This window comes from Amphiura filiformis, chromosome 8 (genome assembly GCF_039555335.1).
Source record: "Amphiura filiformis chromosome 8, Afil_fr2py, whole genome shotgun sequence".
In the NCBI taxonomy this organism is placed as follows: Eukaryota; Metazoa; Echinodermata; class Ophiuroidea; order Amphilepidida; family Amphiuridae; genus Amphiura; species Amphiura filiformis.
In genome coordinates, this window is record NC_092635.1 from 53,897,430 (window position 1) to 53,910,342 (window position 12,913).

Below are 12,913 nucleotides of genomic sequence, written 5' to 3' on the forward strand. Positions count from 1 at the left end.
AAAATTTCCAAATTTACAGTAGTCTGTTACACCAGCTAATTGGTATTCTACATTGCAGGCGGAGCCAAAGCTTCCAACTACACTCTCTCCTGTCCTTTGCTCTACATTTAAGTCCTACATACAGTCACCCACCATTCAATTCAACAATAAATACCAGTGGAATAGGGGGCTCAAAAGGCATTTCCGAATGTACTTGTGTAGATTCAGCTTAAAGAGGAAGCCCCACCAGAGGAATTCTTCTGGGGTGAACCAAACCTGCCTGGTTATCAAATTAATCAGTGACAAGGTTATCTCTGACAGGTGCTAATTGATATTATAATGTCATTGCATCAATTAGCACCTGTCAAATTCAGAGATAACCTTGTCACTGATTAATTTGATAACCAGGCAGGTTTGGTTTACCCCAGAAGAACTGCTCTGCCGGGGCGTCCTCTTTAACAAATACCCCACACTCCGTTCCAGTTTACATACCTCTTAAGCATTCTCCTACATGTGAAAGTCTAAGCTGTAAATTGCTATCCACACATGCTGCTCTCTTCAGTTCGCATTCATTGGAGTAAGTATTGCCATCTGTACCACATACTGGGGCATATATTGAAGCACACACAGATGGACAATCATCTGCAAAAATATCAAAATAGTTGGTCATTTTAAGCTTTATTTTTGTGTGTTTTGTTTTTAAACACTCACGTATGTTGCTGACAGTAAGTGTTGTCAGAAGTTAAAAGAAAGCAACAAACAAAAACAGCAACAAGTCACTTGACAGATACACACAAATAAATCAAACATTTTTTTTTTAATTAAGAAAAGAATTAGTGATGAAAGAAAATCTCATCGTCTGTCAATGGTTAGGATAGTTTACAAGAGCATTATTCACAAACTCACAAAAGCATAGTGTAAGCAGACTGACACTGCTTTTTCATAGAAATAGATTGAAATATATAAACTTACATGCAGCCTGACACTTTCCGGCATAGAGAGCTCTAAGGTTGGGATTGTTGTCACAGGCTTCTCTTCCTAATTCACATCTGTTGGGGTAGCTTCTACCATCTGTACCACACACTGGCTCATATTTACTTGGACATACATCAGGACAAAGATCTGTGAAACATGGCATTAAAATCAAATCAAATCTGATTTTTTTTGAGTCACAACAAACAATGTGAAATGGAGGAGGTGAGAAGAAGACCACTGAGGCCTGTAAAACCTCACCACAAGACAATTTAAGTTACAATATCAAACAAATGACATGTATTCACAAGACTTGACAACTATATCACACAACAAACACAATACCACAAAAGACATGCCCCCAGAATTAAGTTTTGTATTCTGATATAAATTGATTCTTACATCTATCACATCTATCACAAGTGTTTGACTGAGTATTTAATATTTTGTTCAAAAAAATTCCATTAGTGTTGACCTGTGTTGACCACTGAGTGAGACAAGACCTTCTCTACTTTTTGGAATACTGTTAGTCTTAGGCATTTCTTGTGTAGCAATTCTTAGTATGGCAATCCATCATATTGGTGACACACAAGTGTACCTCCGGTACTTTTAGGCTGAAATCAAACAATAACTGGTGGCTAACAAAGCATGAGTGTTACAAAGAGCTATTCCAGTTGAATTTCATACACCCCTTATGGAAGATATGCCCTCAATCTTCTACAAAGGTTGTATGGATTTCAAACGGAATATAGTCCAAAGGTTTAGGCATGTCTTAGCAGGCCCCTCAGCTCATTTCATCAAACAAGCAAGTACTTATAATCAATAAATTGGCAAACCAATCTTACAGTGCACCATTTTCCCCTCCATGACGTGCATGCCAACATGGCGAAGTCTGATTTCTTCACATTTTAATTCCTTGATCCAAACTCAATTCACTTACCTCTGTAACATTCTCCAACATGATCTAATTTAGGTTGTTTATCATTGTTATTACAAGCAGCAACTTCCAATTGACATTGGTTGCCATAGGTCTGTCCATCTGTACCACAAACTGGACTGTAGTCTAGTGGACACACATCTGCACAGTCAACTGAAAAAAGCACCACACAAATATTCATTGTTAGGTCTACCATTTAAAAGAAATTTGTTTGCTTCTTGTAATTATTCATTTCATATAGCATCACTGGTGTCATATAGGAGTTGCTTATTGCTTTATTCATCATTGCATTTACAGTGTGGCAATATTTCAAGGTGGCAATCACATAGGAATTCTATGCTTAAATATACCACATAATCACACTACAAAGTGACTTAATGAAAATTTACATCAAATGATCATGATATGCCAATGACTTTTAAATCATCACATCCTGTTCATAATGTAATACGAAATTCGCAATTTTTGACATTTTCATGAATTTTAGCAGAATAAGAAGGTAGACAACACTCTTCAAAATTACAAAATCCTAGCTAGAGATTAGTGAGATAATTAATTAATTAACCTGAGCATATGCGCTTTATTTCATATTTCCCGTTTCACATAACGGCATATTTGCTAAACACCATTCATTTACATGTGTTTTTCATATTCATGTATTTTACTCTTCGCAAAATATCACCGATTTACATAGCAAAATATTTGCTGTTGTTTTAGTATTTTTGGGTGAAAATCAATGTTTTTGACATTTCATATACATATATTTTATTGCATTGAAATACAATGGTGTTATTGGGGTCATATTTCACAATCTGCAATTATTAACATTTCATATAATGACGTTTTTGTTTCTTTGATAAGAACTTGAATAAAGTGAAGCATATGTGACAGAAATTGCATTTATATTAACTTGATGAATGTCTTCTTTAGACTGGAATGGGGTTTTTTCAACTAGATGGTACAGAAACATTAAATTTTGCAAAATCTTCAATGCCGCTTTTCTTGAAATATGCATATACGTTACTATCTGAAACGGTTGATGAATCGAAGGGAAAATAAATGGTGCTGTCTCCACCAGTATTAATGCTATAAAATTATGCTTACCAATGCATTCGCCTCCATGCACTGCTTGTAATCTTGAGTTGGTCTCACACGCCGCTTTAGTGAGTTCACACATATTGGAATATGTATTATCATCTGAACCACATACTGGAGTATAGTCTGCTGTACACACATCGGCACAACCAGCTGTGGATTGAATATTGAAAATTTCAAATTTGAAAAAACGGGTGGTCATGATGTCAGTTCCAATCCTGAATATAAATTTGCTATCATATGGATGAAAAGCCATGATTTTGCCTTGAAATCTAAGATAAGTCCTAGAAGTAGATTTGCAAACCAAAGACAAAGCCAATTTTCAAAAGCACATTCCTTTTGTGCTTTAGCAAGTGTAAAAAATAGCACGGTATTTAAACCACTTTTTTTTTTAAACCACTTTTTTTTTTTAAAGGGAATTTATTACTTACTTGCTTTACATGCACCAGCATAGAGGGCTCTTAGACTATCATTATTAGTACAAGCTTCTCTGCCTAATTCACATCTGCTGGAGTATGTATTACCATCATTACCACAAACTGGCTCATTTATAGTTGGGCAAACATCAGGACAGTAGGCTGTAGGCGAAATTCATACATAATCAGGAAAATGAATGTAAAAGTAAATGGTTAATACTGTCATATTGTACAAAAAGTTGCTTTCATAATTCACTACAAATCAAAATAAAACTATAGTCCGTCAACTAAGAAGTACAAAGTAAATAGACCTCGGAAACTAAAGGTATGAGAATAACTATTTCAATGCAATGTGTGTAAATGCTTCTTTGGCGCGCCAACTGCTATGTGATTTGTACTTGCTGATCGCACCACGCTCTTCATGCGTTGCGTTTTTTTAACATGCAGTGCGTGTGACGTAAAGCATCGACCCCCGATGCCACAGATTTACTTTGTACTTCTGAGCTGACGGACTATAGAATGACATTACATGGCCATACTGTCACCGGGAACTTGCATTTTCTAATTAGAGATAGAGCACTGGTTGGATGGACTAATCATTGAACATACAAATTGCTACATATACTTATAATCTGTGGACCTTAGTAAAGATAAAGGTAAAGGAGACGATCCTGTATATTAAAAGTGATCGGAGTGTCCATCTCTCTTTCATTGGCGATTGGGCCAGACTCCTCCATGTAATGTTGCTATAGGGGGATTGCTACACCACCTCCACAGCAAGTCTGTTACCTTCCCAGCATTTAAGAATGCCAGTACCCATTTATACACCTGGGTGGAGAGAAGTAATTGAGATAAAGTGCCTTACTCAAGGGCACAACACGATGGCATCGCTGGGGCTCGAACTCACAACCTTTTGATTATGAGTCGGAGCCCGGCCGTTCTGCTCGGCCACTGTGCACCATAACCTTTTGTCATTCCTTTTGGTCCCACTATGGTGGACCATAATGAGTTTCAAACCCCATCAGGTGAAGTTGTTGTACCTATTTCCATTACCCATTTTAACATAAACTGAGCTCAAAAAGAAACTTATAATTTTTCACAAGGTCATATCTTGAAATCCTGTCCATCAAATTGAACCAAAATTACACACAGGTTTACTTCAATACTCTACTCTCAACACATGTCAGTAACCAAGCAGTTATCCAACTGACACAACAGCAAAATGCACTGACGGGACAGCTTCCTGGACCACATTCACAGCCCAGCCCTGTTTCATGAAAAAAGTGTATGAAAAGCAGAAAGCAGCACCGTTTTATCATCTGTGCAAGGATCTTGTGTACATTCTCACAGATTTTTTGTGCTGGGTGCCAAATGTTGGGCTGTGAAAGTGAAGGAAGTCCAGGAAGCTGTCCCATGACAGTGCATTTTGCTGTTGTGTCAGTTAGACAACTGCTTTGTTACTGACATGTGTTTTGAGTAGAGTATTAAGGTAATCCTGTGTGTAAGTTTGGTTCATTTTGATTGACAGTATTTTAAGATATGACCTTGTGATTCACAAGTTGTAAAAAATTATAAGTTTCTTTTTGAGCTCAGTTTAGATAAGTCTAATTTCAATATACAGATATGTCAGAAACAGTATGCTTCGATGTGCTGAAGGAATAAAAGTCTCAGAATACTTTATACCAAATAAAAGAGAAGTTATATTATAAATATGATAAATACCTCTTAGGCAATCTCCCGTATAAGAAACTCTGAGTTGTGGTTTGCTGAATGTGCAGGCTTCCTTATAGAGTTCACATATATTGTTGTAAGTTTTACCATCTGTACCACACACTGGATTATATTGAGCTGTGCAGACATCAGGGCAGTCATCTGAAATGAGAACATAAATGGAAATATATAAAAGGGACTTAAAAAAAGGTTATGGTGCAGTTGCACTTTACAAGCTGTGCTGGTAAATATTAGTCACTGGGTGAAAGGAGATATGGTATGGCAAATACCATGTGTGATGTGTCATACTTGACAAAGACATATGACTGAACCTAGCTGACACAATAACAGATTTTTCATACGAGGGTCATTCAAAAAGTTCTACCTCCATCATCACATCTGTATTCGCTTTAACCAACATATCTAAACAACCAAAATAAAATCACATTTTAATCAAAAAACTATTATTTTGTAGCCAAGATTTAAGAGTATAATCATGGATAATTTCAATATCCAGACACGTAAGATAACAGATATGTGATGATGGAGGTAGAACTTTTTGAATGACCCTCATACATGCAAGTAACTTTACTTTTCAGACATTCATATCATTTAGAAATACATAAATAATACAGTATATTCATGTTTTGAGGCCTATTTCACACAATAGATCATTCCAAATGTCGAACTGCACTTAAAATTTGACACTGTGTACAGCTTCGTACTACGAGCTTTGCAACAGCGCCATACTACGAGCTTTGCAACAGCGCCATACTACGAGCTTTGCTTATTTTTGGTCAACACTCAAATATTTCTTATCATATATAGTGATTGAACATGCTTTCTGGTAAGTAAACTGAAACTGAAATTGTTAGTTGGGCCGTACTGTATGTGCTTACTACTCTAGTAAAAGATGTACAGGGTTGGGCGGTGTCACTTACACTGGATGAAAAGAGAAGTATATCACATAGGTTTATCTGTAATAAATCTTACTTCTTTGTGCGCATTTACATATAAAAGGTATAAAAGATCATGTGCTTTCAAATCAATCATTTTGAATGGCTTTCTGAAATATTTGTCGCCTATCCTAAATTCTGATGATTTGTCCAAATTCCTTTTTTCACTCTCTTTGCAAATTTTCAAATCATTATTATGAAAAAAAGAGAGATAAATAATATACAATAAATCACTTAATTACATGCAGTATGACGGTTTTGAGTATACTTGATAAAATGAAATGAAAACTGATAAACCACTTACATGCAGCTTGGCATTCTCCAGCATAAAGGGCTCTGAGGTTGGCATTGTTGTCACAAGCTTCTCTTCCTAAGTCACATCTGTTGGGGTAGGTCCTACCATCACTACCACACACTGGATCATATTTACTTGGACATACATCTGGACAAAGATCTACATAAAAGAAATATGTGTCAAATGAATGTCTTTAATAATTTATATAGTTTGTAAAGATAACTTGTTATGGCTCTACCTATCTATGGCCATAGGATTTCCCAACGAATGTGGTTTACTGATTAACTTACATCTAAGACATTCTCTAACATGTGTTACACTCATTTGCTTATTCTAATTATTACAGGCTTCAAGTTCAAGTTGACATTGGTTGGTATAGGTCTGTCCATTTGTACTGCAAACTGGCCTGTAGTCTAGTGGATAAACCTCTGGACAACCAAATGTTAATATTATCTAACAAGTTTTAAAATGTTTAAATGTATACTTTGTGTGCCAGCAAATTAGAGTACCTACCTCTGCTTAAAGCATGTTCTCCAACATGATTTACTGTCAGTTGCCTATTATTAGTATTACAGGCATCAGCTTCCAGGTCTTTGGGATTATACAGGAGTATAACTTGTTTTAACTGAATCTCTTAAGGAAAGTTACAAAGTTTACATGGTAAGAAACGTTTGATGTCTTTGGTTATTGACAATAATTCTATTACTGTCATTACTTTAGGTCACATCCTAAGATCTAATTTCATTAATACAGATAAGAATCAATGAACTCAGAAATCAGTAATTGTGATGTCTAACAACAGGACCAATGAGATGCCTTGTTACATCTCTGCTACATCTCCTGTCTCTGCTACATCTCCTGGCCTCCATACACTCTCATGAGAGCATCAGCTCTAGTGGAACAAGAGCAGGCAACAACACATAGGGCACCCCTCCCTCTGTGAAAAGTTTGGTTTATAAATTGTTGTACAGCCAAAAAGTGACCTACAGATATTTGAAGAAAATTGACACATTCTCTGCGTCACTGCACAGAGAATGTGGTTTACAGTAGAGTAGACAGACTTACATCTCAGATCCTGACATTCTCCAACATGATTCACTGTCAGTTGCCTGTTATTAGTATTGCATGCTACAACCTCCAGTTGACATTGATTGCCATAGGTTACTTCATCTGTACCACACACTGGACTGTAGTCTAGTGGACACTCATCTGGACAAGCAACTGAAATAAAGAAACAAAATTTACAATATTCATAGCTGTCACCCACTGAATGCTTGGCCTAATTACTGTTATATAGACCACTTGACATGTGACGTCATTGCCCGGCAGTATGCGTGCGAATTATGACAATTTCCATTGTTCTTTGCCCTGCAGTGTGTGTAAACATAGTAGTTTGCTCAGGGCATGTGCATTTTAAATCGCCCACCACATTTCATATGGTACACAAAAGCCATTGAACAGTGTAGCGGTTCGTTCAAGCATATCGATAGGCCAGTCCCTCACCTTTGTAGATAAACAATGATGTCAAGTGGTCTACAGAGCATCTACTTACCCACACATTCACCGCCATGTGCAGCTCTCAATCCTGAGTTGGACTCACAAGCTTCTTTAGTAAGTTGACACATATTGGGGTATGTATTACCATCTGATCCACATACTGGGGTATAATCTGCTGTACATACATCTGCGCAGCCAGCTGTGGATTATACATTAAAGACAGTGAAGATTCCAAATTAAAAACAAAGTATTCAAGGTATTCAAGTTGAAATCCATACACCCCTGTGGAAGACATGACCTAAATCTTCCACACAGGGAGTGTGAATTTCAAATGGGGTTATCTGAAGGGTGACTGCATTTGAAATAGGCACTCCCTGTGTAGGAGATTAAGGTCATGTCTTCTATAGGAAATTTATGGGTTTCACAGCCCAATGACATGAAATTGAAACTTAAATATAAACAATAAATACATTATTTTTTAAAAGCCATGATTCTAATGCCTTGAGGGCAACAAAAATAAGCAGCCTGTTCTATGCATCTGACCCAGATTTTGTGTACCATGGATTTTTGTCTCGCTGTATGGATGTAAAATCAGCCATCAATCCGTGAAAAAAAATGTGAATTTGACCAATTTTGGTGATATTTTAGAATTATTCCAGATATTTACCCCCCAAAAAAAAAAACTCCACAAAAATACTACCAACTGACCAATCCTACAGGAAAGGTCAGATTGACAGTAGAACAGTTTTTTTGTGTCTCCTATTACAGCGCCTTAACAAATACCATATGACAACACCTTAGGATGTATGGGAATAACATAGATCATAAAGTTAAAGTCATGCTTGTTTTTTATTACTTACTTGCTTTACATGCACCAGCATAGAGGGATCTTAGACTGTCATTATTTGTACAAGCTTCTCTGCCTAATTCACATCTGCTGGAGTATGTATTACCATCATTACCACATACTGGCTCATTTATAGTTGGGCAAACATCAGGACAGTAGGCTGTAGGGGGGCAATTCAAATATAAATACACATGAGTAAAACATTCCAAATAAAACCAACGTTTCTGGGACATATGAGCATCAAAAACTCTGGTAAATGAAAGCCACATAATATTTTCTTCTAAATAAATGAGAATATTATAAAATATGCTTCATACCTCTCAGGCAATCTCCTGTATAAGAAACTCTGAGCTGTGGTTTGTTATTTGTGCAGGCTTCCTTATAGAGTTCACATATATTGTTGTAAGTTTTACCATCTGTACCACACACTGGATTATATTGAGCTGTGCAGACATCAGGGCACTCATCTGAAATAAGAACATCAATGGAAATATTACAAGGTAGAAACTGACTGCAAGCTATATGTACAGGTATGATGCTCTGTACACAGGATCAATGGCTTGACATCCCCTCTGAAAGACAGAGTAGTCTCATGGACCATTTATGCAAATGTACCATGGAGAGAGCAGAAGTCTAAATTTAAGTTATTGCTAATTTACATTATATGAAGGGTGTCTGTTAAACAATGTAACAAATACTTTAGGCTCAAAATCATCCAAAGCATGCAAATTGCAGCTATCTTGGCACACATCAGGGATTGAGTTTTAAGTGCGGTCACACACCATCACACACCTTAAATCACCTGTCCGAATTTGATTTATAGCACACCTCAATTCCAAAAACTTCTTACATAGTGCAATTTAATAGTACACCTGATAGCCCACCTTAACATTGCCTTAATAATTCTGATAGCTTATTCTTGTTTCCTGTCTTATACCCTTTCTCAAAATATTTATACTTTCATGTACTACATATCTAATGTACTACACATCTTATGTACTACATATCTATAAGTTTGTCCAATTGCAATCATTCATGCATCCAATATAAATCTATGATCATCAAGTTCTAGGTTCCCCCTAAGATTTGTTAGAATAAAATTTTGGTTGCATATTTTGTTTGACACAGTTGGTTCAATTTGCAATGTTACATATTGCTGCATTTGGCTCATTCTATAATGAAAGATGTAGTTTTGAAAGTTGCACTTTGGTCCATTCAACTCTCAATGCTGTAGGACTGACCTAAATTATACAAATGTTAACATTCTGCGTGCTTTGTGAGAGTTGAATGGACCAAAGTGCAACTTTCAAAACTGCATCTTTTCTTATTTTATGGGATGTGACATTGAAAAATGGTTCCTGCCCTGGACCGAGAGAGGGGCTATAACTGACTTGCGCAGATAACATACACTATCTCCTCGGGCCTACACGTGCTATTAGCGCAATTTTGTCATTACTTTATATACATGTTAGCACAAATAGCACCGCTATTTTCATGGGTGTGCTATTTGTGCAATTGACAGTGTTATTTTTTGAGGACTTAGAAAAAAAACACACCCCACCTACCCCAAACCTACACAACACAAACCAACATTCACGCAAACATGCACTTATATAAACATTTTGAACCAGAACATCAATGTTTGCCTAGATATGCTTGATATTAAAAACAAAATTAAAAAATGGAGCTTAATTAATTTTGAAAATAGAAATTGGCACAATAGTAAAATTTGAAGCCAGTGCCATAAAAACACCCACCCTACGCATTGTTGTGAAAATCTGATTTTCCACTAGTGTATGGACTGGCCACTTCAATCATGATCTAATGGAACCTAGGTTTGCTTTCAAATAATACTAGAAAGTTAGAACAATCAATTAGCTACATAGTCATACTAAAAATAAATTCATTATTATAAGTAAAAGTTGAGTTATGGGAATTTATATCTCCCCTACCCCTTAATTTTGCCCTATTTTTTGTGATTTTGTGATTATCGTCCATATATAAAATGACCTGTAAAAGGTGTTACCACAATTTGAGACCACTACCTACCTAGCAGTGATCTAGAGGGTCCATACTAACTACCTATGGTGTCAAACCTTGTATGTAGTGGGGTGAACGAACTCCTTATTTAGGGCCCTGTGTGATCTTGCTCCTGGACTAGTCGGGGCGTGCCACCCCATTCCGCTAAAGCGCTCCCACAAAATAGGACCACTTCGGACCCCGATCGGATGGTACGAAAATTTTTGCCAATAAACCGTTTTGAAAGGATCGCTCCTTGTCAATATATCTGAGAATACTGCACACGTATTTTATTATGGGTTTAAGTTATCAAAACCGCATCATACCGATCAACCAGGCTTCCAAAAGAGAATGACCGAGAATAGGTATAGAAAAACTATACGGTGACCGAGAATAGGTGTTTAGTGACCGAGAATATTCGTTGTCATCGACTTTGACCTTTTGACCTTGTACTTCCAATACAAGTTCAATGGAAGATGTCATGCAGGGTATGTTAAACGGGGTGTTGTGTGGAATGCACGTTCCAATATAGCTAACTTTTATAATCATTTACGCAAGAAATAGAGCGGGTTGTTTCTTAAGTGACCGAGAACAGGCGTATTTACCCTAGGGACTCTAGGAAGAATCCCCTAAAGTTAGGACACCTCCCAACCCCTTCCTAAGTTAGGAAGAATCTTAGGAAGGATATTCTTCCTAAGTTGCTTTATAATATAGAAGATAGGATCAATCCTAAAGTTAGGAAGAGTTCAAGACTTAGGAAGAATCAATTCATCCTAAGTCCCACTTAGGATGAATCTTAAGTTTTATGAAATAGGACCCAGGTGTGTAAAACAAAATAGAGTTTTTTCATTTTGTAAAAAAACTTTATTCCAAAAGGTTTTAGTAGAGAACATAGAACTTGTGGCCCTTTAAAAATTGATACAATAAAATACTCCCTTACATGCAGCTTGACACTCTCCAGCATACAAGGCTCTCAGGTTGGCATTGTTGTCACATGCTTCTCTTCCTAAGTCACATCTGTTGGGGTAGGTCCTACCATCTGTACCACACACTGGCTCATATTTACTTGGACATACATCAGGACAAAGATCTACATAAAACAAATAATGTGTCAATTGAAAAGATAGAAATGGTGACAAGGCATTTAAGCCATATTTTGGGCATTTTTCTTTGTTCACATTAGAATCTGCGTGCAAGGCTTAAGTTATAGGCTTCAACATAAAAAGTCCAAGTTTTGAGGTATTTTCTCAAAATATCAAGAGCTTTCTTAAGAACCACTGAACCAATAAGAGGCTTGTTTGTACTCATTTTAATGCATTTTTATGCTGATTTCAAATATGGTCATGAAAATGTACAATTCTGAAATTTTTTAATTTGATTTTTTTAAAACTGAAACTTGTCATCTGCAGTCGACACCCACGTGGAGAGATTTAATTATCTGAGGTTACCCATGGAGTCAATGAAATGCTATGTGGTTAAACCTTGACTGGCAATCTAGCCATTTGACACACATAGGGTCTCTAAGCTTTGAGACATGAACTGCTTTTTCTTCTCCACATGTTAAAGTATCTATTTAACCCTAACTCTAATCAGTCCAACAAAATCAGTTGATTCCAAGACAAAGTACCATCTGTCTGAGTGTCTGCCCTTTAGTGGGGAAAGAGCAGGCAAACACATAGGGCAATCCATCCTAGCCCACCCTGAACAAAATTAGGTTCATTTAGTGTCAACAGTCAAAAAGTGACCCTCAGATATTTATACAACAACACATCCAGAAGGTATGTTCAAGTTTAGACACTTGCAAGACCTACCTCTCAGACATTCTCCAACATGGTTTACTGTCAGTTGCCTATTATTAGTATTACAGGCTACAACCTCCAGTTGACATTGGTTGGCATAGGTCTGTCCATCTGTACCACAAACTGGACTGTAGTCTAGTGGACACGCATCTGGACAGTCAACCACTGAAAAAAGGAAAGATGTTTTATATTCCTATTACATATTATCATGCTTCATTCTTTAACTGTGTATTATCTACATTTTTTGGTTAAAACCACCGTGCATCCTTGCATATCTGTTCCGTGGCAATGAAGGGGTTATCCTGCTTTAGAAAGGAAAGGAAAAGGAAAGGAAGGAAAAGGAAAGGGAAGGGAAGGAAAGGAAAAGGAAGAAGAGAAGATAGGAGAGAGG

General features: G+C 36.8%; 1 protein-coding gene across 1 annotated transcript in view; it reads right to left on the reverse strand.

Annotated features, from left to right (window-relative positions):
• The window catches only part of LOC140159607 (uncharacterized), a 92,897-nt gene that overhangs the window by 36,444 nt on the left and 43,540 nt on the right, over window positions 1-12,913 (reverse strand). The window contains exons 47-59 of the mRNA XM_072183102.1: window positions 12,535-12,687; window positions 11,664-11,813; window positions 9,022-9,171; window positions 8,718-8,864; window positions 7,913-8,056; window positions 7,426-7,581; window positions 6,370-6,519; window positions 5,122-5,271; window positions 3,415-3,561; window positions 2,993-3,136; window positions 1,892-2,041; window positions 952-1,101; window positions 472-621 (exon numbers count right to left, since the gene is read on the reverse strand). Of these exons, the coding sequence (XP_072039203.1) occupies window positions 472-621; window positions 952-1,101; window positions 1,892-2,041; window positions 2,993-3,136; window positions 3,415-3,561; window positions 5,122-5,271; window positions 6,370-6,519; window positions 7,426-7,581; window positions 7,913-8,056; window positions 8,718-8,864; window positions 9,022-9,171; window positions 11,664-11,813; window positions 12,535-12,687 (1,941 nt within the window). The remainder of the gene's footprint in view (window positions 1-471; window positions 622-951; window positions 1,102-1,891; window positions 2,042-2,992; window positions 3,137-3,414; window positions 3,562-5,121; window positions 5,272-6,369; window positions 6,520-7,425; window positions 7,582-7,912; window positions 8,057-8,717; window positions 8,865-9,021; window positions 9,172-11,663; window positions 11,814-12,534; window positions 12,688-12,913) is intronic.